Source organism: Physeter macrocephalus, chromosome 12 (assembly GCF_002837175.3).
Source record: "Physeter macrocephalus isolate SW-GA chromosome 12, ASM283717v5, whole genome shotgun sequence".
In the NCBI taxonomy this organism is placed as follows: domain Eukaryota; kingdom Metazoa; phylum Chordata; class Mammalia; order Artiodactyla; family Physeteridae; genus Physeter; species Physeter macrocephalus.
Window position 1 is genome coordinate 48,754,471 of NC_041225.1, and position 24,149 is coordinate 48,778,619.

At 37.6% G+C, this 24,149-nt stretch overlaps 1 protein-coding gene across 3 annotated transcripts in view; it reads left to right on the top strand.

Annotated features, from left to right (window-relative positions):
• LCLAT1 (lysocardiolipin acyltransferase 1) overlaps positions 1-24,149 on the top strand; it is a 194,886-nt gene that overhangs the window by 42,218 nt on the left and 128,519 nt on the right. For all 3 annotated transcript variants that reach the window (XM_024118510.3, XM_055089096.1, XM_055089097.1), the window contains one exon: positions 20,741-20,909. In XM_024118510.3, the coding sequence (XP_023974278.1) occupies positions 20,745-20,909 (165 nt within the window). In that variant the 5' untranslated portion in view covers positions 20,741-20,744. The remainder of the gene's footprint in view (positions 1-20,740; positions 20,910-24,149) is intronic.

Here is a 24,149-nt window from a genome sequence, read left to right on the forward strand (position 1 = left end):
TGTTTTCACTTGCCACTCACTGATAGGGGTTTTTTGTTGTTGTTGTTGTTATTTATCTATCTATTTATTTAATTTTGGCTGTGCGTGGGCTTTCTTTAGTTGCCGTGAGCAGCGGCTAGTCTTCGTTGCGGTGTGCAGGCTTCTCATTGTTTTTGTTTTTTTTTTTAATGTCTGTTTATTTATTTATTGGCTGCCTTGGGTCTTCATTGCAGTGCGCAGGCCTCTCATTGCGGTGGCTTCTCTTGTTGCAGAGCATGGGCTCTAGGCACGCGGGCTTCAGTAGTTGTGGCACGCGGGCTCAGTAGTTGTGGCTCACGGGCTCTAGAGTGCAGGCTCAGTAGTTGTGGTGCATGGGCTCAGTTGCTCTGCGGCATGTGGGATCTTCCCAGACCAGGGCTCGAACCTGTGTCCCCTGCATTGGCAGGCAGATTCTTAACCACTGCGCCACCAGGGAAGTCCCACTGATAGGGTTTTGATATGAGTCTGCAAGCAATTAATATATTATGGTCTCTGTGCAGTCAAACCTCTCTGCTAATGGTACTCTGTATTTGCAGCCACTGCCCAGAGGTAGCATCACCGCCTCAGCTCCACCTCAGATCATCAGGCATTAGATTCGCATAAGAAGTGCACAACCTAGATCCCTTGCATGTGCACTTCACAGTAGGATTCGCGCTCCTGTGAGAATCTAATGCCGCTGATGATCTGACAGGAGGTGGAGCTTAGGCAGTAATGCAAGTGACGGGGAGCATCTGTAAATACAGATGAAGTTTCACTTGCTGGCCCACTGCTCACCTCCTGCTGTGCGGCCCGGTTTCTAACAGGCCACGGTACTGGTCTGTGGCCTGGGGGTTGGGGACCCCTGCTGTAGATGATACAAGAAAAGATATCACAGATCTCTGTCCTATAGAAATAAGACACACATGAAAAAATGAAATAAATACCAGTTCAGTACAATAACACTGTGTACATCATGAATGGACAAATAAGTCTTATAGGAATTCTGAGAAAAGGAGGAAACTTTTCAACTAGTAGTTTGGGAAGGGTTATTGGGAGAGGAGAGAACTGAGCTGGTTTTATAGGATAGGTTGAATTTCCTTAAGTGGAGTGAAGAGGGTATGTGAACAAAAGCTTAGTCATGAGGAGGGACACATTGAGCTTAGGGAACAGGAGAATTCAGCCATGGCTAGAGTAGAGTGTTAGGAAGATGAAGATTTAGAGAAATTTTCAAAAATTAATTTGGGCCAGACTGTAGAAGACCTTGAATTCCAGGAGTAGGAATTTGGATTTCTTAAGAAGTTTGGAATTGAGGGGAGAAAAAATGCTTTGGGTATATATATGATCCTTAATTCTTGAGTAACTGCTTGTGTGATGGACATCACCTAATAAGTTATATTCTTGACTTAAAATGCTAGATGTTTTTAGTTGTTGGGAACAAGAAATACCGAAGAGCTTGCTTTCTTGGTTGTTAGTCAAATCCAGTGCTTAAAATTAGCTTGTTAGCATCACCTCAGACCTCCTGGTTGGAAGAATTTTATATCACAGAGCAAATACTTGACAGTTGTCTATTTTTAGAGATGGCAAATCAGGATTTTGCACTGATGGTTAATTTTGTCTATAAATTTCCACCTACTGTAAATTTATGCCCTTATTTACAGGCACACTAAAACTCGCTCTTGTTTTAAAGCTCTGGCTTATCTTGGCCCCACTATCCCAGTAGCCCAGCAGCTGTGGGCTGCATTGTTTAACCTGCTGAACTCCATGCTCTTTCTTTATAAAATTGGAAAACTGTCTCTCTCCCAGGGGTGGGGAGGTTGTTCAGTGAGATAAGACAGTTTAAAGAGAATGCCGTAATGTTTGGCACACTATGGAACTATATATTGAGTAAATTTTCTCTCCCTCCTTTCTGACTTTGGAATGGTTGTGAATAGAGGCTTATTGTTTCTTAATTTAAATATAGACTCATGTAACAAAACCTATAAAGAAGTTTGGAAGGCAGTTACTTTTGTGAAGTCTGACTTCGTTGTATAATAACTTGAAATATGCCAAGAGAACTTACTGACAATTTAAAAAATAAATTTGCAGTTGTTTAATTAGAATCTCCATAAAAAGTCAGAACTATTAAAGAGCTAAAGTGTTTCTCCCAGGTTATTTCATGAGCTGAAAGCATACTCAGACTGTGGCATTGAAAGGAAATGAAGTCCAGGAGAAATATTCTGAATCAACTATTTTCTGCATCACGTTGTTAAGGAAATGCAGTTAAACTTTTTTCTAACTTGACTTTTTTTTTCTTTCGTTGTTCATCTATGAGTGTTAATGTATGTATAGATTTGTGTAACTCCCACCACAGTCAGGAAGCAGAATAGTTCCATCACTCCTCAAAACTCCCCTGTGCTATCTGTTTCTTTAGGGTCACATTCTTTCCCTAACCCCCGGTAACCACTGGTTACCAGAGCTCTTCTCTGGTTCTGTTTTACATATGAGACTTCTTGGTGAGATTTTGGAATGAAGGATTCAAAAAGTTTGCAAACTGGTGGGCTAAATTATCTCTAAAGCCCCTTTCAATTCTGACTTTCCATGATAGGTGATTTTATAGACAGTGTGGTTTTTAAATTGAACTTTCAGAGATGTCTTTCATAATATTTTATGCATTATACTGTAACTGTGCACTTAGTGTAGAGAGCCAAACTCTTGATAGCGGTTGTTTGCAGCAAAGTAAGGGTTTATTGCAGGGTGCCAAGCAAAGGGAATGGGAGACAAGTCTCAGATCCACTCCCTCGTGGTCTTTGAGTTAGGGATGTTTTAACGGGGACAAACAAAGAAACTGGGATTAATCATCATCTTGTGACATTTCTGTGACATTTCTTAAGTGTGGTTTTGGGGGTCAGGATGTCTCTGATGTACGATTCTCTGGCCAGGTGTTCTCATCTGTAGAAACAACCTGAGTGTACATTAATGATGATACCTACAACCGCCATTTTAGTACATTAATGGTGTTATCGACGACAGCAGTCTTAGTCATCTAACTCTGGGTGATGAGTGTTCAGTTAGCACAGGATTGAGGTCAGGGGGAACAAGAAAGGGATTGAGGTCAGGGGAGATAAGCAAGTGAATACAATTTTGGATAGAGAGATTAATCATAAACTTGTTAGGGAAACTTAGTTTTAGGGGGGCTTGGTTTCAATACTATTCTGAAAACTACCTCCTCTTGTCTATCAAATAGAGTAGTTACATTTGTAAGCTCTGTAAATAACTTTTAAAGTCCTATAAATATCAGTTGCCATTCTTAAGTCTTCATAAGCTTTTGTTACCAAATGAAATATTTTTATTGGCATTCTTACTAATTTCTCCACCTATGTTTTTATTTACTAATGGTAAGAACATGCTACATGAAACACTTTAAAATGGATGGAAAGAGTTCTAGGATTATTTTCCATCCCTTATTTATTTTGATTTTTGTAAGTTTAGGAGGAATAAAGGTCACAGAAGTGAAGTTTTAATAGCAAAGCAGACATTCCAGATATTAATGCTGTTATTATTTGCATAAAATACACTTTTACACATGAACCAAAACTCAGTCATTGTCTTTCAGAATAAGTCAGAAAAAAATATTTTGTACGTTTCTAGCATTCACCCAGAATTCCATGATGTTTATGAATAAAAGCAGTTAATGGATTTCAGTCTGAAGTACTTTGAATCAAAAATTATTTGATTTCATTCATATTGTGAGGTATTAAATAAAAACAACATTTCAGATATTAAGACAAGGCCTACTACAGATAAATGTAAATAAAATAATTATGGTCTGTAATATTTCTGCCTTTGCCTACAACACTTGGTTGGTTTTTCTGACTTCTTGAAGTTTTTTTTCTAGAATAGTGGCTATATATGATTTATCCTTGGTTCTATCCCCTTGTCTAGATACTTGTGTTTCATGAAAGAAAATTACGTAGTGTAGTTTCTTAAGAGTTGATGTCTCTAGGATTCCTTGTAACAGAAGACCATTTTAGGCTGTGGTTCAACTATTTCTCTAAATCAGTAGTGTCTAACTTTCTTTGAGTTACAAACCCCTCTGATAAAAGTTAGGGATTCTCTCCACAGGGGAAAAATATGTGTATATATATATATGTATATTATATATATACATATATTTATAAATAACTTAGCCTACAATTTTAGGGGGTTTATGAACCCTTGAATACATTCTGTGAACCTTCTGTGGGTAAACTACCCTTTGCTGTGTGAAGAATAGATGGTAAATATTTTCTTCATTTGCTTTTATCTATTATAAGAAAAAATACTACGAATGATAGTTGACTTTATTTTATTTGACAAAATGGTGGCATTTTCACTCAGTTTGTATTAACCTGTAGCTTAGAAGTCTTTTATTAAAGGTAATGACATAATTATAGATTTTAGAAATAATGTGATCAAGTTGTTTTGTTTTGTGTTATGAAACAGGGAGACAAACATTGTATTCCTTGTCCAGTCAAATCACTTGATAGATGTTCCCCTGTAACAGTGGTATTTTATGGCTTCCAGTGAATACCAGTAACTTATATTAGAAAAAAACCCCAAAACTATTGATTTAGAATATCAGCTCTTTCATATATGGAAAACATGGGGCCAGTGTCTTTAATATTGTATAATTCACATTTTATACTTTTCATTAGTGGTTAACTCTACCTTCAATGTTTTGTTTGTGAGGCACCCTATCCAGTCTCTTAATATAAGAAATTCTGGCTCTTGATTTTTCCCTTTGAAATAAATGTTGAGATTTTAAAAAAAATTATGTAAAAGTCATACTCTTTGTCCACAATTTGGAAAAAAATCAACCATAGTTTCATTATGCAGGGACAGTCATTGGTAACATTTTGATGTATTTCTGTCTGGTCTCTTTTCTGTTCTGTGATTTCATTCTGTCTGCGTTTTGGTCCCCTTTGTTCTCTGGCTTCACTTGTATATACTCTTGTTTCTAATTTCTGAGGTGGCAGTTATCCTCACAATTTCTCTTTTCCTTCAGCATTCATGAGCTCCAGGGTAGAGTTGGTTAGAGTTATTCATGTCTTGGTAATGTCCCAGCTAATTAACTGTTTTATTTTGAGATATAATTCACATACCATACAATTCAGCAATTTAAAGTGTATAAGGCGCAGTGGCTTTTAGACTGTTCAGAGTTGTGTAGCCGTCACCACTGTCTAATTTTAGAACTTTTTTTTTTAACCCCCAAACGCACTTCATGAAATCTCCTTTTTGACTGTTATGAATTGTGCTTCTATGAACATTCCTGTATGTTTTTGTGTGGACATATATTTTTATTTCACTTAGGTATATATATCTAGGAGTGGAATTGCTGGGTTATATGGTACCCTATGGTTAACATTTTGAAGACTATAGTAAGTAATTTGAACAGGGAGGGTAGTCTCTTGAATAACAGGTAAGAGGTATAATAGAGTTGTACTAACCCGTCTTTCTGAAATGATTTCATATAGTTATGTTCCATTCAGTGTGGGTGGGTGTGGTTTTAACTTCTACATCTTACAAGGAAGCCTTGTGTAATAACAGGAAATCGTTGAAATATAGTGAGTGTGCTTGCCATTTATGCAGAAAAATATTGGTGACATTTTCATTTTTAAAAAAATGCTTGCTGTTAATAATTCATATTGTTTGAAACAATTTCAAAGAAACAAAACCCAACAGAAATCCTGAGAGTTTGGAAAAACTTGCTTATGCCTAACCAGTCCCTGTGCAGTGTGCATCATAAAGAATAATGTCAAGAAGTTGGCCTCTTTGTTTGTCTTTTTTGTCCTAGCTTGACAGAGTACTATATTCTTCCTCCAGGCCTAGGCCTTGTTTGCATCTTGATTCCTCCTTCATGTTTTAATTGATTGCCTTAGACCTCTAGGATCCCTTTCTGATGGGAAGAACACTGAGCTGGTAACTGCAGATGGGAGGTCTTCACCTAGTTCCATCATCACTGGGTGTGCCACTGTGAGCACAGTCAGGTCCCTCAGCTTTTCTGCTTCTCACTTTCTTCATTGGTGTAATGAGACAGTCATCTGTGAAACCAAAAGTTGTTTAAAGCTGGGTGATTTTTTTTTTAAAATTTACCATTTTATTTATTTTATTACAATTTTTGGCCACGTCATGCGGCTTGAGGGATCTTAGTTCCCTGACCAGGGATTGAACCTGGGCCATGGCAGTGAAAGCACTGAGTCCAAACCGCTGGACTGCCAGGGAATTCCCAAAGCTCGGTGATCTTAATTCTAGCTCTAGACTTTTAAGGTTTTACAAACTCATTGTCACACTTACTGATTTTTCATGAATTTGGCATTTTAATATATACTTCCTTGTATTGCCTCCCTCCCTCCGTACTTTTAAAATTCATTCTTCCCTCTCCATCTACATGATCTGTCCTAGGAGGGCAAAGACTCTGTTAACAGTAACAAAGAATAGCCTTCGTAATACCTTGCCCGAAGACGGTTAGTGTTTGCTAGTGCAAATATTGTGAGTTTTCAGTGACTGCAGAATGACTCTAATTGGTCATATTCTCTGTTTAAATGGAATGATTGAAAAAACTTGGTAAATTTAGATAGATATTTTAACTTTTTTCTCTCTTTTAAAGAGTATGCTTTGACTAAAGTAGACATGGGTATAGTCAGAAATGAAAATTCTGTTTTTGGTAACTTTAATAACTTTTCTGCTAGAACTTTATCCTTATGAGACTTATATATGTGTATATATTCATGGGCTCATATTTTGTATATAAGAAGAGTGTCAGTAAACTTGCTTGCCTTCTGGTAGTCTGTGTACCTCCATCACCTAGTACTTTACTTATACATTTTACTGTCTAGCTGTGTGTCTCATGAAGGAAAAAGCAAAACATGAGCTTAAGCTTCAAGTTAATGGAGATGAGTGCTGTAAAGTAAATTGAATGGTGGTTTTGAGTGACCAAGGATTCTTAAGGGTGCCAGTGTAGTTTTAGTTTATCTAGGGTGCTTTATCATTCCTATCTCAGTGTATGTTTTGAGTGGTTTTTAATTTGTCTGTAAAAATTTACTTTTAGTTTAAAGTATGGCAAAGAGTAATTTGGCTAAGAGGTATGGGTTATTTTTACCTCAGCATTTAATCATTTTAAATATATATATTTATTTATTTATTCGGCTGCGGTGGGTCTTAGTTGGCGGCATGCAGGATCTTTGTTGCCACGTGTGAGATCTTCATTGCGGCATACGGGATTTAGTTCCCTGACCAGGGATCGAACCCAGCCCTGAGTATTGGGAGTGCGGAGTCTTAACCGCTGGACCACCAGAGAAGTCCCCATTTAATCATTTTTACTCTGATTATGGGATCATGGAACAACTGGCATTATTAGTAAGCTGACTCTTTTGGCTGTGCCTAAGCTGCTGCTTTTTTCCTTTCTCTTTCCCTCCCTCCCTTTGTTCCTTCCTGTTTTCCTTTTACTATGTAAGTGGAAATGTTCTCTTTTTAAAACATTATATCAATAGAAAGGTCTTTTCCTTTTTGACCACCATCCTTAGTTGCAGCCTCTTCTGTCTTCACTTAAGCAACCATAATAACATTGGCATGTATAATTCTAGACAGATTTATGTGTATTTACATTTATTTATATAAGCCATGTAGCACAGGGTTTTTTGGGGGGGAATGTGGTCCCTCCTTCCAAAAATGGTATCATATTCTTTTTCACTTAGCAATACCTCTTGGAGAGCTGTTCATTTAAAAAAATATAGCTCATTCTTTCCACTGGGTAGTATTTCATAATGCTGAAAGTACCACAGTTTATTTAGCCCTTCCCTCATCAGTGGACATCCACGTTTCCAATTTTTGTTGTTGTCATTACAGACAAGGCTACAATGAAACATCTTTGTACTTAACAATTGAGTATTTCTCAGGGGTAGATACTGAGAAAGCATTCCTGATGGTAGGCATTCAAAATTATAATAGCTACTTATCTGTTTGCCCCCTAAAGTTTATACTCCCCTCCAGCTATGAAGACAAAGATACTACCAAATGGTTTTTAGAATATCAAAGGCAAGACTTAGACGTTTTTGTTAGTCTTTGAGAAGAAATGGTGTTTTGTTGTTTCACTTTTGCATTTTCCAGAAAATAGTGAGGTTGAACTTTGTTTATTGGCTTGACCATTTGTATTTTCTTGCTTATAAACTGCATATATTGAAGTGGATTACTTATAAAGTATCCAGTTTAAATGATAACTTTGGGGGTAAATATTGTTGAAATTTACATATAGAAAAGTGCATAAACCACAAATATACAGCTCAGTGAATTTCATAAAGTGAATACGCCACGTGTAACGAGCACCCAAATAAGAAACAGAGTTGCCAAAGCCCTCAAAGCCCCCTCCCTGGTGCCCCTTCCAGTTACTATTCCTGCTCTGCACCTCCCAGGATAACTATTATCCTTACTTCTAATATTATAAATTAGTTTCTATGCTTTTGAATGTTAGATAAATAGAATTATACAGTATATACTCTGCTTCTTTCTCAGTATTAACTTTTGAATACATTTTAAGTAAAAGAATTGTATCAGTGTAGAGATCTGTGAATATTTATACAGATAATTTCTTCTCTCACTAAACTTCAATAGATAAGTAGTGTCATTTTATATAACCCCAAATGTCTGTATACAGTTCTAAGAACTCAGTGTAGACTCCCCCACCAGGGAGTTAACAGACTTGTTTACTGAATTCCAGTTGATAGTTGAAAGTTCTTGCTTCATTTTTGGGTAGAGCTAAGGTTTGACCCTATTCTGCTCTTTAGCTGTCCTGTTGTGTTTTGTCAGAATGTGTAAACTGGTTTTATTTCTTCTGAGTGCTCTGTAACTAGAATGCTGCTTAACCTTTTACTTTCTTTTTGTATCTGGGGAAGTATTATTCTCTCGTGCTGCTTCAGGAAGAATGAAACCATAGAGTTTGTCCCTTTCCTGTTATTGTCTGTCGGTTTCCCAAACAGGTAAAGGTGCCAGAGCACCTTTAAACATTATCCTTTTAGCTTCCCCTGGTTGCATTATAAGTGCTTAATTAATTGATAAGCAGAGGTGTTTTAAGTTCTGTCTTTTTGGTTTATTTTTTGTTACTTGTTTCTTTTGGCGATTTGCTTATAAAGGAGTATACTTTTTTGTCTTCAGAATACCTAGAACATAAACTGTTAAATACAAATTTCTAGTGGTTTCCTGACACTGTGCTTTAGTAAAGACCTAGTTTCTTTTGTTTTTTTTTTTAATTAGTAAAATGTGTAAACATAAATAAGGTCACTATAGGTGACAGTGTTTAAATTTATTTATTTATTTGTTTATTTTGGGCTGCTTTGGGTCTTTGTTGCTGTGCACAGGCTTTCTCTAGTTGTGGCGAGCGGGGACTACTCTTCGTTGCGGTGTGCGGGCTTCTCGTTGTGGTGGCTTCTCTTGTTGCAGAGCACGGGCTCTAGGCGCACGGGCTTCAGTAGTTGCAGCTCGCGGGCTCAGTAGTTGTGGCTCGCGGGCTTAGTTGCTCCGCGGTATGTGGGATCTTCCTGGATCAGGGATCGAACCCATGTCCCCTGCATTCGCAGGGGGATTCTTAACCACTGAGCCACAGGGAAGTCCTAAATTTATTTTTAATTAATAGTCTGCTTCCTAAAAGAATTTAAAGTGATTTACAATGAAAGACATATGACAATAATGCTAATAAGAATAAAAATATGATTGTAAGAGGAGAAAAAGATACTAATAACCATAATCTTTGCTTCTCAAATTGGATGTTAAATTTAGCTTTGAGCCTCTGTCTGTCGGGACTTGAAAGGAAAACAAATACAGTTGTCATTGGGGAATAAAGAAGCACACCATTTCATCAGTCGACAGATGTGTTTATGTTATTAAATTCCAAAAAATGAAGACATGTTCATCAAAATCAGGTCATGCAAATTAACATGCATCCAGGGATTTTAAAATGTATTGGTGGGGCTTCCCTGGTGGCGCAGTGGTTGCGCGTCCGCCTGCCGATGCAGGGGAACCGGGTTCGCGCCCCGGTATGGGAGGATCCCACGTGCCGCGGAGCGGCTGGGCCCGTGAGCCATGGCCGCTGAGCCTGCGCGTCCGGAGCCTGTGCTCCGCAACGGGAGAGGCCACAACAGAGGAAGGCCCGCATGCCACAAAAAAAAAAAAAATAAATAAAATAAAATAAAATAAAATGTATTGGTGGATTTAAAAGAAATTAATCAGCTCATAAACATTTCACTTATGTTTGTGAAAAAACTAAATCAGTGCGATTGTATAAGTGAAGTATTCACCTAGGTTACAAAATTAGAGCGTAAAGAGCATTTGCTTAAACTATTTAAATAGTTAACAGTTAATTTCTTTCAGTTTGTGGAATAATCTCAGTAATCGGGCTATGATTGTTTTAGCTGACTGTTAAAACGTTGTCATTTTCATTGTGAAGCGATATTTTGCAATAACTAGTATTATATATCGTATATATGCAGTGATTGACATTAGTGTTCATGCTCTCATCTTATGTATTTGATTTTGTCACTTGAATCAGGATCAACATGTCGCTTATTTATTTCGGAGCAGTCTTAGAAAAATTATAAACTTGTCCCATATATTTGTCTCCACTGATTCCCAAGGACTGCTTTTTCTGGCAGAGTATTTGATTAGGGATTATAACAAAGAGAGATCATCCTAACCTGAATTAATGTGTTCTTAAAATTTTTATAATTAAAATATCTTTAATTGTAAATTATATGTTTATTCTTTATAAAATTAGGTAATATAGAAATACATGAATTAACAAGTGAAAGTTGTGTTTTTTCCGTTTCCACCAAGGATGGTAATCACTAAAACCATTTTTGTTGCTGTTGCTAATGTAGCATATAATTAGAAGAGTGTATGATACACGGTGTGTGTGCAGATTGGCGAAAATTGCCGCTGATAGAATAGTCCAAAAGTCATTGTTGGTGAACATATAGATAGCCACCATACTTAAGAAACAGAATATTACCAGTACCTTTAGAAGCCTCCTGTGTGCCCCACCACGACAGCTAGTATCCTTTTATGTTGATTGTTCTTTTACTTTAAAATTTCACCTATCTATGTATCCCTATACAATTTATTTATTTATTTATTGAGAACTTGAGAAGTCAGCGTAATCTATCAAACACTGCCATCAAACACTGCTGCCATCAGATAGATGAAGGCTGCTACAGGTACAGAGTCTCTGGGTGATAGTTAGACCTCAGCTTCCCAGAGGATTCACCAGATAGATCCTTTTTTAGGGGAAGGCAGTGGGCAGGTTCATGCATAAATAAGTCCTGGAAAACTACTGTGGAGGGCTCACCACAGTCAGGCCTCTGCAGGTGTTGACTCTCAGGTAGGAGAGTCTAAATGCTTCTAAATTCACCATGCCCTCCCTCCACCTATCAGGAGTAGGTCAGAGCGGAGTACTTAGGATAGATAAAATGAGTGTCATCAGCTGATCTGGCAGCTGTGTATGGAAGAGAGAACAGGAATTTTACTAGCACATGTTCAAGAAGCCAAGTACAGATTAGAATCTGTGCCAGCTTTACCTGGGCATTCTGTTCTTGGCTCAGAAAAAGATGGTTTGTTTAGCAGCAAGGATTTTGGTGATACAGCTTTCAAAGAGTCTTTCTCTTGAGTCACCCTCCCCCAGTTTGTTTAGATTGGATGCCTTCTCTGCTTTATGCATGACTGTCACCCTGGGATCTCCCTTCATGATCATTTGGAGGTTCTCACATGTGTTGGATCTCTTGTTTCCTGTATTTCAAGTCTCCCTCAGTCTTGTTTACTCTTTTGTTTTAGCAGAGCCCGTTTTCCAATAGCTTCTTGAAAAAAGATTGTATGGGAGGTAACTTTTGAGACCTTGCGATAGTGTTTTTACTATCCTTACCCTCGATTGAAAGAGTGACTGGATGGAATAATTTTCTTGAGAATTTTGTAGGCATTGTTCTGTTTTCATCTTGCTTCTGGTATTGCTGCCTTGTCCAAATCCAGTCTAATTTTTGATCCTTTACATGTGAGCCATTTTCATCCCCTCCAGAGGTTTTGTAAGAATGTCAGTCATTTCCTCTGTTCTGAAAGTTACAGCGTGACGTGCCCTGGTGAGCATTTGTTTTCATCCATTATCCTAGCTTTCAGTAGGCTCTGTTCATGTGGAGTGTCATGTCCTCCTGTTCTGGGGAGTTTCTTTGAATTATTTTGTTGCTGATTTCCTCCCCTCCACAGTTTCTCACTACTTTCTTTTTGAAGCTTATACAATTTGCCTATGAGACCTCTGTCTTGGTCCTCTAATATTCTTTCTACTTTCCATCTCTTCATCTTCTGCTTGACTTTTTTATTTTCTAACTCTTCTGTTGAGTGTTTCATTTTTGCTAATGTTTTTACTAAACATTTGCTGTGTTTTAAACTTCCAGTAGCTCTCATTCTCTGAATGTTTCCATTCTTCATTTTATTTAAAATTTTTTTCCCCACAAGTACATATTATTCTTGTCTACCAGATGCAGTATTTCTTGTCTTTCTGAAAATGTTAAAGATAGTTTTTTTCTCCCTGAATAGTTTGTTTCTTTCAAGTATACTTTTTTGTTTGTTTTGGTATCTAATGTCATGTTAAAGTCTTTCCTCAGATGTCTCATAACCTACTCACTGTAAAAAATACGGGACTTAACAAAGAAGCTTGCATACAGGTGAGGGTTATATGAGCTTTGGGCTTCACTGCAGGGTGATTAGCTGGACTTGTTTATTACAGCTAATAAAAAGGGAACCACCAGTGTTTCTATATTTTCATCTTTCCTCATGGTCTGGTCAGACTCCTCAGAGAAGTGTGCTCCAGTAAGTCAGCATAGAGCTGTGCTATTCATATTCAATACAGTAGCCACATGTGGCTATTTAAATACCATTAAATTAATAATTCAGTTCCCCAGTTGAACTAGCCAGATTTCAAGGGCTCAGTGGCCACATGTCGTTGATGGCTGCCATGTTGGACAGCACAGCTATTGAACATTTCCATCATTGCAGAAAGTTTTACTGGAGTGCACTGGACTAGAACTAAAATCTTGTTGCAGTCATTTGAGAGCTCAGTGAGGGAAGACTCTGTGGGGTCTCAGCATTCACGATTCAGTAGATACATGGTTACTTAATCCCACTGTTCTTAGAGCAGTTACTGCCCTCAGCTGTGTGTCCCCCAGCCCAGAAACTCTGTTTTACTTTCTCCAGAGAAGACAAAGGCTGAAACAATATGCTTAAACTCTTCATATTACTTTTATTACTCAGTATTTACTTTTTGGCCTTTAAGTCTTACTGGTCCCAGTTCTGGATTCTCCACTGCATTTTCCAGGAATGCCCCTGGTAATAGGTTCTTTATCTCACTTCTCTCAGTATAAACAGTGTTAGGGACTTTTCATTAAGAGAACCAAGTCCCATAGTTCTTCACCTGTAAATACCACTGATATAATTAATATCTTATTTTCGAGGCTTTTGTTTAAATTGGAGGAGAATGTTTTGTAAAGTGACTATTTTAGGACACATTTGACATTTTCAAGGTTTATAGCAAGGTCTTTTGATAATAAAACCTCCAATTTATAAATCCACTATGGTGCATGTGCAGTAAGTAGAACAGACTAAAGGCCCATTGAGATTAGGATACTGGATAGTTGGCCAGATTATTACTACCTAAATGATTGTTTTTTGACACTAGTTTTGCAATATTCAAATTTCAACATTGAGTTTCAGCAAAATTACAGATTACTGACATGTCGTGAACCTTTGGGTTGTTCACGAATATGAATCTGTAGGTGTTAAGTATGTAAATACCGAGAGCCTTTTGTAAAGTGCCTGGCAAATATTAGGTGCTCAAAATTTGAGGGAATTTTTCCTAACTTCCTCACCTGTGAGCATCCTGGTTAAGCGGTGTGGTCATGATCATCAGGCTGTTGAGAGGTGGAACTGGATCAGGTGCTCCTGGTTCACAGACCTCTTTGATACCAGCGTCTGTCATTGCTGGATTTTTGCTGACAGTCCCATGCACTGTTTTAGAGGGCAGAGAAGCTCTTTGCTCTTAATCAGTATACAGGTTGGTTTTATTGAGTCCAGGCTTATCTATACCATGTCACTTTCGACATTTACTCTAAAACATGAGTCATACACCTTAGGTTTTTTCCCACCCATGGTGACATGCTCAAGGTGGTATTCTTGTCTATCCTGCCCTGGGTGTGTGCACTTTGTCTTTAGGACCTGGGTCTTCTTGATTTCTTGCAGCTCCCCTATCTATACCCTATACCTCACTAATATGTAATGAGTTACAGTTCCTTGTTTAAGCCATGCTGTTTCAAATTTCTGTGACTCTACATGGGTTTTTTTGTTTTAAATTTATTTATTTATTTGTTTTTATTTTTGGCTTTGTTGGGTCTTCGTTGCTGTGCACTGGCCTTCTCTAGTTGCGGCGAGCGGGGGCTACTCTTCCTTGCGGCGCGCGGGCTTCTCATTGTGGTGGCTTCTCTTGTTGCAGAGCACGGGCTCTAGGCACGCGGGCTTCAGTAGTTGTGGCTCACGGGCTTAGTTGCTCTGCGGCATGTGGGATCTTCCCGGACCAGGGTTTGAACCCGTGTCTCCTGCACTGGCAGGAGGATTCTTAACCACTGCGCCACCAGGGAAGCCCTACATGTTTTGTTTTATTGTCTGGAGTAATCTCTCCCCTCCCCACAATTTCTCATCCTCTAAGTGTCTAACACCTTCTTTAATCCCTTTTAGCAGAGCTTATCTTGCCTTGCTTTGATCTATCCTTAACACCTGTTACGTACCTCTATTATAGTATGTATCACACCAAATTGCAATCGTTCCTTAGCACACTTAGCTTCCCTCCTAGACTATGAGAGCAATGCTTGTTAATATTTGAATTGTTATGTGAATTAAAAAACTAAGGAAATTTTATGAAGTAAAACGTCTTTCCTTCCTGAGCAAGGAACTGTAAGTATCCCTAATAGATTCTCTTAATCCTTGTCAGGGAGTATCCTCCTACATTGTCATACTCTAGGAATAATATATGCAACTGAATAAGACGTCCAGGTGGGCTGTGCTTTGGTTCCTGCCTTTGCTTGGCGTTGTAGTCATTGGAACCACAGATGGTTAGACAAGGGCAAGCATCAGAATCAGAATCAGATTATGAGCTAGGAAGTTAGTGGGTAAGAGATCTTAACTCCTCGTGAAGGGACAGTGGTCTTAAGGGGAAAAGTTCCTGGGTTACACTGAAGGAGGCATAGCTTTTCAAGAAGATCTACAGTTTAGTTCTGTGTATCTGTACTCGGCAATAAAATGGATATGCCATTTTAAAACTATGATTATTTCTTTTCCAAATGGCTTTTATTTTTTGAGAACGCTATCAGTATTATACAAAGAATGCACAGAAATATTAAATTACGGTGTTTGTGATTACCTTTGCAGTAATGTGGCCCTTATTTTAAAGGATTTTAAAAGATTAGCTGGTTCATTTACCAGTTATTTAACCAGATTTTTTTCCAGCAGAAGCTGGCAACCCCCATCCTCAGCTCTCCCCAAGTTTTTGTATGCTATATGTTAAGTACTAGGGAGTGTTAAGGTAAGAAAGACGTTAGATTTCCTCACTAAGTTCCTATAAACTTCACTATCATTCAGAATAATTTTTGCATGAGATATTAAAAATTTGGTTTAGATTTATGACATCTTGATTTTGTATACTGTTTAAAGTGTGTGTGTTTAATTACAAAAGAAGTATGTGCTTGAAAAAGAACATAATGTTGAATTTTAGACTGAGCATGGACTCTGACACCAAATTACCTGGATTCAAATCCCAGCTCTGCCATTTACTAGCTGTATAATCTTGAGCAGATTACATAACCACTTTGTGCCTCAGTATCCTTATATATAAAGTGTGGGGTAATGAAAATATCTACACCATGGGATTATTGTGAGTATTAAACAGGTTCACACATTTAAAATACATGAAACAGTGCCTGGCGTATTCTAAAAGCTTGACATAGTTTAGATGTCATTATAATTGAAATAATCCAGACGTGTAGAATTCCCCAGATCATAAGAGCTTAATGAATATTCTATCAGATTTTATCTCACATAGCATAATCTTTTTAATTTAGTTCTTAATCTGCATACAGTAAAGATCAGTAAATATACATTTTGTGAGCTTCAACAAATGCATAGTCTTGTAACCATCACTGCAATTGGGAAATAGAACAGTTTCCTCAACCCCTAAAACTTCCCTTGTGCTGCCCCTTCACAGTCAAACACTCCCCCTACCCCTAACCTTTTGACAACCACTGATCTGTTCCCTCCATATAGTTTTGCCTTTTCCAGAATGTCATATAAGTGAAAACATACAGTTAAAAAGAAATCGTGCCTTTTGAGCCTGGCTTCCTTCACTCAGTATAATGCATTTGACGTTAACCCCAGATGTTGCATGTATCAGTCATATGTTTTTTCACTGCTGAGTAGTATTCTTTTCTATGGATGTATTAGAGTGTGTTTATCCCCTCACCCGTGACTGACATTTGGGTTGTTTCTAGTTTTTTGCAATTATGAATAATCCTGCTGAAAACAATTGTGTGCAGGTTTGTGTGTCAACGTAAGTTTTCAATTTGTCCTGGATATTCAGTAGTGGGATTGCTGGGTTATATCGTAAATGTACATTTAATATTTTAAGAAGCTGTAAAGCTGTTTTCCAAAGTGGCCATACCATTTTGCATTCCCACCAGCAACGTGTGTGAGTTCTGGTTGCTCTGCATCCTTACCAGCACTTGGTTTAGCCAGTTTTTGTTTTTTTTTAAATTTTATTTATTCTAAATAAGCATGTAGCTAGCATTAATTCTTAACCAAGTTTTCTATCAAATCCTTGAGACTTGGAAGAAGAGAGAGAATAGGGCTAGATTAAATGCAGAATTCATAACGAGGAGCTGGAGAGACTGTTAGATTTGTAAGAGCTTGGTATGCTGTCATGTTCACTGTTGTATCCCCAAATAACTGGCACAGGGCCTGACACACAGTAGGAATCTCTTTGCATGTTTATTGAATCACTGTACACATGATTGAGAGGTTAGGGAAGAAACAGAAGTAGGATGGAAAAGTAATTTTAGATTAGACTTGGTTTGAGTAATCCCAGTATATTCACGTGACACATCTCTTAACTCTTCTGGTCCTTAGCTTCATCACCGTAAATTGAAAAGATTCTGTTAGATGATACCTAAGCTCCTTTAACTATAATTTTTTTCCTTTTGATGACATCAAATGAGAAGTAGTTTAGTAAGTGAGGAAGAAGCATGTCAGAGCCTTTGATGGGGAGGTAGTTGTATATGGATGTAATATGAAGTATAGCCCTTCAGGGAGTTGAGAGGTGAGTATCTAAACAGAGAGCTAGCTAATGGCAGAAACAAACAGTAGATTAAAAAAAAAATGTAGTTACAGGGGGGTTTTCAAATCAAGTAGCAGCACTGCAGGAATATTTTGGGGGCAGGGGTTATGAAAGGAAATAGGGGCTGAGAATACTAAATTTAGCAGCTCTTTTTAAATTATTATTTTAGACTGGAGAGAAGTGGCCTATAGTGTCTTTTAATGCAAAGAGGAGGAGCTGAGCCTCAGAGAAAGCAAAGCCAAGGGTGTGTAGAACTACAGACCATCCTGGGCCCTGTGTGAGCAAATTGTTTGACTACTGTTTTCCAGTGTTCTTTTTCTCCACCCTCACTCCCTCAACCCGCTTCTTAGAAGTTCAGATCTAGAGTTTAGCAGAAAGCCAGTTCTTAGCAGATATTTGTTCTGTTTGTACTTTGAAGGATTTTGTATATAACACTGTCAAGTATTGGTAGAGATTTTAAAACATACCAAATATGCAGAAAAACTTGATTCGGCGTAAGTGACTTGACCTGTTTTGTCTGACATATTTTAAAGCACTATGACATTTGAAATTTTATTTCTTTTTCCTGTTGTGATTCTTTTCAAATATTCAGAGGTCTTAATTGCTGAAATACCTTTTGAAAAAAAATTTATTTTACTTTATTTTTGGCTGCGCTGGGTCCTCATTGCTGTGTGCGGGCTTGCTCTAGTTGTGGCGAGTGGGGGCTCCTCTTTGTTGCGATGCGCGGGCTTCTCATTGCGGTGGCTTCTCTTGTTGCAGAGCACAGGCTCTAGGTACACTGGCTTCAGTAGTTGTGGCACACAGGCTCAGTAGTAGTGGTGAATGGGCTTAGTTGCTCCGTGGCATGTGCGATCTTCCTGGACCAGGGCTCGAACCTGTGTCCCCCGCGTTGGCAGGTGGACTCCTAACCACTGCGCCACCAGGGAAGCCCTGAAATACCTTTTTTAATATATAAATTTTAAGGCCATTATTGTTTTCATGGTTTTAATGTTTCCAACGGTTTTATTATCCTGAAGCAAACCCATGTTTTTGCTCTAATAGAGTTTAGGTTGTAAAATCAAATGTCTGATTATTCATTTTAGACTGTGCTTCCAACAGTTTATTTTTAAAACATCAATATTTTGTTCATCTGGTTATGAGGACCCTCAAAAGTAATCCATTGGCAAATAATTTAAGAAAGTGAGTGAGGAGTCTGACTTCTCCTTAACCTTTCAGCTCATAAAGACCAATTGCCCAAAGATATTACTTTTAGGTTCTAATGTAAAGAATTAATATTTCTAGATTTAAAAAATTCTTTTTTAGTACACTCTGTAAAATTGCCATCACTTTTAGGCACAGTCACCCTTAGGAAGCTGTTCTGCAGTTCTTAGTCCATTAAATCTACTTTTTATAGTAGGAGATTAAAAAACAAACTCTGGAATATTTTAAAATTTTGTGTTGGATAACGTCTTGGAAAAGAAAATATACAGTTTTATGTTAATACTAATAAGCAGAACAAAAAGCAAGGCTTTTTAAACAGCTTTTTTCTTTTTTGGGGGAGGTCAGTTGAGAGTATCTCTTTTTTTTCTTTATTTCAATTTTTAAAAAAGAGAAGTTGATTTATAATGTTGTGTTAGTTTCTGCTATACAGCAGAGTGATTCAGTTATACATATATATATGTATTCTTTTTCATATTCTTTTCCATTATGGTTTATTACAGAATATTGAATTTAATTCCCTGTGCTATACAGCAAGACATTGTTGTTTACCTTGTTGTTGGACTGCTAATCCCAAACTGCTTTCGCTTCCCTCCCCCACCCCCTTTCCCCTTTGGTAACCATAAGTTTGTTTTCTATGACTGAGTCTGTTTCTGTTTCATAAATAAGTTCATTTGTGTCATATTTTAGATTCCATGTATAAGTGATAGCATATGGTATTTGTCTGTCTTTCTGATTTACTTCACTTAGTATGATAATCTCTAGGTCCATCCATGTTGCTGTAAATGGCATTATTTCATTACTTTTTATGGCTGAGTAGTACTCCATTTTGTATATGTAACTCATCTTCTTTGTCTATTCATCTGTCAGTGGACATTTAGGTTGCTTCCGTGTCTTGACTGTTGTAAATAGTACTACTGTGAACACTGAGGTGCACATATCTTTTCGGATTTTGGTTTTCTCTGGATAAATGCCCAGGAGCTGGATCATATGGGAGCTCTATTTTTAGTTTTTGAAGGAACCTCCATACTGTTTTCCATGGTGGCTGCACCAATTTACATTCCCACCAACAGTGTAGGAAGGTTCTCTTTTCTCCACACACTCTCCAGCATTTGTTATTTGTAGACTTCTCAGTGGCTATTCTGACCAGTGTGAGGTACCTCATTGTAGTTTTGATTTGTATTTCTCTAATAATTAGTGATGTTGAGCATCTTTTCATGTGCCTATTGAGAATCTGTATGTCTTCTTTGGAGAAATATTTATTTAGGTTTTTGCCCATTTTTTGATTGGGTTTTTTTGTTATTGAATTGTATGAGCTGTTTGTATATTTTGGTAATTAAGGCCTTGTCAGTCAAATTGTTGGCAGATATTTTCTCCCATTCGTAGGTTGTCTTGTTGTTTTGTTTGTGGTTTCCTTTGCAGTGTAAAAGCTTATAGGTTTGATTAGTTCCCATTTGTTTATTTTTGCTTTTATTTCTGTTGCCTTGGGAGACTGACCTAAGGAAACATTGCTAAGTCAAGGAATGTTTTGCCTGTGTTCTCTTCTAGGAGTTTTATGGTGTCATGTCCTGTATTTAAGCCATTTTGAGTTTATATTTGTTTATGGTGTGAGGGTATGTTCTAACTTCATTGATTAACATGTGGCTGTCCAGCTTTCCCAGCACCGCTTGCTGAAGAGATTGTCTTTTCTCCATTGTATATTCTTGCTTGCATTGTCAAAGATTTTTTTTTTTTTTTTTTTTGGCTGCGCCACCTGACACGCAGAATCTTAGTTCCCCAGCCAGGGATCCAATCTGTGCCCCCCTGCAGTGGAAGCACAGAGTCCTAACCACTGGACCATCAGGCATTTCCTGTCGAACATTAATTGACCATAGGTGTGTGGGTTTATTTCTGGGCTCTGTATTCTGTTCCATTGATAAATATATCTGTTTTGGGGGAGAGTACCCATTTCTAATGTTCTGACTTGTTAGACCTGTAGGTCATGTAAGAGGGCATTCAAGCTCATATTCTTTATCAGGACCTATTCTGTAGCCCTATAATTAAAGATTATTACATGTATCATTCTGAAATTGAATTTGGGCAGTTACAGTAACAAAATATATCGATTTCTTTTGTGTCTTTCAGAATCATGGTGTCATGGAGAGGGATATACTTTATACTCACTCTGTTTTGGGGAAGCTTTTTTGGAAGCATTTTCATGCTGGGTCCCTTTTTACCTTTGATGTTTATAAACCCATCTTGGTATCGCTGGATCAACAACCGCCTTGTGGCAACCTGGCTCACGCTACCTGTGGTAAGTTAAACAGCAGAGAAAGAGACCATACCAAAGTGGCCTAGCCTATTGATTTGTATTTTGTTAGAGTCAGATTTAGTCAACTATTAGAAGAAACATATGCGTGTTACATAAGAAGCATATTAGTTTTTGTATTTCTCCCTTTGAATGAAAGAGAGAAATGAAGTAATTCATGTCCTTGAAATAAAATATGTATTTAAGGGCTATATTTCAAAATTGAGTTTCTTCCATATTCCTAATGAATTTTATTTTCCTTCATTGGGGTATACTTTAGTAAAATGCAAAAATCTAAAGATGCAGACTGAAGAGTTTTTACATTGTTAATTTTATATTGCATTTCCGTTTATTTTTTTTATTTATTTATTTTAATTTAATTTTATTTATTTTATTTTTGGCTGCATTAGGTCTTCGTTGCTGCGTGCGGGTTTTCTCTGGTTGCGGCAAGCGGGGGCTACTCTTCGTCGTGGTGTGCAGCCTTCTCATTGCGGTGGCTTCTCTTGTTGCGGAGCACGAGCTCTAGGCACGTGGGCTTTAGTAGTTGCGGCACGCAGGCTCAGTAGTTGTAGTTCACAGGCTCTAGAATGCAGGCTCAGTAATAGTGGCACACGGGCTTAGTTGCTCTGCAGCCTGTGGGATCTTGCCAGACCAGGGCTCGAGCCCGCGTCCCCTGCATTGGCAGGAGGATTCTTAACCACTGCGCCACAAGGGAAGCCCTGGGGGGGGGGGGGGGGTTCTTATTTATTTATTTATTTATTTATTTATTTATTTATTATACATGTATCTATTCTTTTTCAAATTCTTTTCCCATTTAGGTTATTACAGAATATTGAGCAGAGTTCCCTGTGCTATACAGTAGGTCCTTGTTGGTTATCTATTTTAAATATAATGTGTGTATATGTCAATCCCAAACTCCCAATTTATCCTCTCCGCCCCCCTCCCCTTTGGTAACCATAAGTTTGTGAGTGTGTTTATGGATAAGTGCATTTGTATCTTTTTTTTTTTAAGATTCCGCATACAAGCAATATCATATGATATTTGTCTTTCTCTTGTCTGACTTCACTTAGTATGATAATTTCCAGGTCTATCCATGTTGCTGCAAATGTCATTATTGCATTCTTTTTAATGGCAGAGTAATATTCCATTGTATATATGTACCACATCTTTATCCATTAATCGATCGATGGACATTAGGTTGCTTCCATGTCTTGCCTATCATAAACAGTGCTGCAATGAACATTTGGGTGCATGTATGCTTTTGAACCATAGTTTTCTCCAGATATATGCCCAGGAGTGGGATTGCTGGATCATATGGTAGTTCTACTTTTAGTTTTTTAAGGACCCTCCATACTGTTTTCCATAGTGGCTCTACCAATTTTCATTCCCACCAACAGTGTAGGAGGCTTCCATTTTCTCCACACCCTCTCCATCATTTATTGTTTGTAGACTTTTTGATGATATGGCCATTCTGATCGGTGTGATGTGAAATCTCATTGTAGTTTTGATTTGCATTTCTCTAATAATTAGCAATGTTGAGCATCTTTTCATGTGCCTCTTGGCCATCTGTATGTCTTCTTTGGAGAAATATTTATTTAGGTCTTCTGCCCATTTTTTGATTGGGTTGTTTGCTTTATTGATATTGAGCTGCACGAGCTGTTTGTAAATTTTGGAGATTAATCCCTTGTCGGTCACATTGTTTGCAAATATTTTCTCCCATTCTGTGGGGTGTCTTTTTGTTTTGTTTATGGTTTCCTCTGCTGGGAAAAAGCTTTTGAGTTTAAATAGGTTCCATTAGTTTATTTTTATTTCCATTACTCTAGCAGATGGATTGAAAAAGATCTTGCTGTGTTTTATGTCAAAGAGTGTCCTTCCTGTGTTTTCCTCTTAAGAGTTTTATAGTATCGGGTCTTTTTAGGTCTTTCATTCATTTGGAGTTTACTTTTGTGTCTGGTGTTTGAGAATGTTCTAGTATCATTCTTTTACAGGTAGCTGTACAGTTTTCCCAGCACCATTTATTGAAGAGACTGACTTTTCTTCATTGTATAGTCTTTCCTCCTTTGTCGTAGATTAGTTGACCATAGATGTGTGGGTTTATTTCTGGGCTTTCTATCCTGTTCCATTGATCTATATTTCTGTTTTTGTGCCAGTACCATACTGTTTTGATGAAGTATAGCTTTTTAGTATAATATGAAGTCAGGGAGCGTGGTTCCTCCATCTCTGTTTTTCTTTCTCAGGATTGCTTTGGCTGTTTGGGGTCTTTTGTGTCTCTATACAAATTTAAAAAAATTTTGTTCTAGTTCTGTGGAAAATGCCATTGATAATTTGATAGGGATTGCATTGAATCTGTAGATTGCCTTGAGTAGTATAGTCATTTTGACACTATTGGCTCATCCAACCCAAGAACATGGTATATCCTTCCATTTGTTTGTGTCTTTGATTTCTTTCATCAGTGTCTTACGGTTTTCAGAGTACAGGTCTTTTGTCTCCTTAGGTAGGTTTATTCCTAGGTATTTTATTCTTCTTGATGTGACAGTAAATGGGATTGTTTCTTCAACTTCTCTTTCTGATCTTTCATTGTTAGTGTATAGAAGTGTAACAGATTTCTGTGCATTAATTTTGTATCCTGCAACTTTACCGAATTCATTGATGAGGTCTAGTAGTTTTCTGGTAGCATCTTTAGGATTTTCTATGTATAGTATCATGTCGTCTACAAACAGTGACAGTCTTACTACTTCTTTTCCAATGTGGACTGCTTTTATTTCTGTTTCTTCTCTGATTGCCGTGGCTAGGACTTCCAAAACTATGTTGAATAAAAGTGGCGAGAATGGACATTGTTGTGTTCTTCCTGATCTTAGAGGAAATGCTTTCAGCTTTTCACCGTAGAGTATGATGTTAGCTGTACGTTCGTCATATGTGGCCTTTATTGTGTTGAAGTTAGTTCCTTCTGTACTGACTTCCTGGAGAGTTTTTATCATAAATGGTTTTGAATTTTGTCAAGAGCTTTTTCTTCATCTATTGAGATGATCATATGGTTTTATTCTTCAATTTGTTGATGTGGTGTATTACACTGATTGATTTGCAGATATTGAAAAATTCTTGCATCCCCTGGGATAAGTCCCACTTGATCGTGGTGTATGATCCTCTTAATGTATTGTTGGATTTGGTTTGCTAGTGTTTTGTTGCACATTTTCGCATCTGTGTTCATCAGTGTTGTTTGCCTATAGTTTTCTTTTTTTGTGGTAT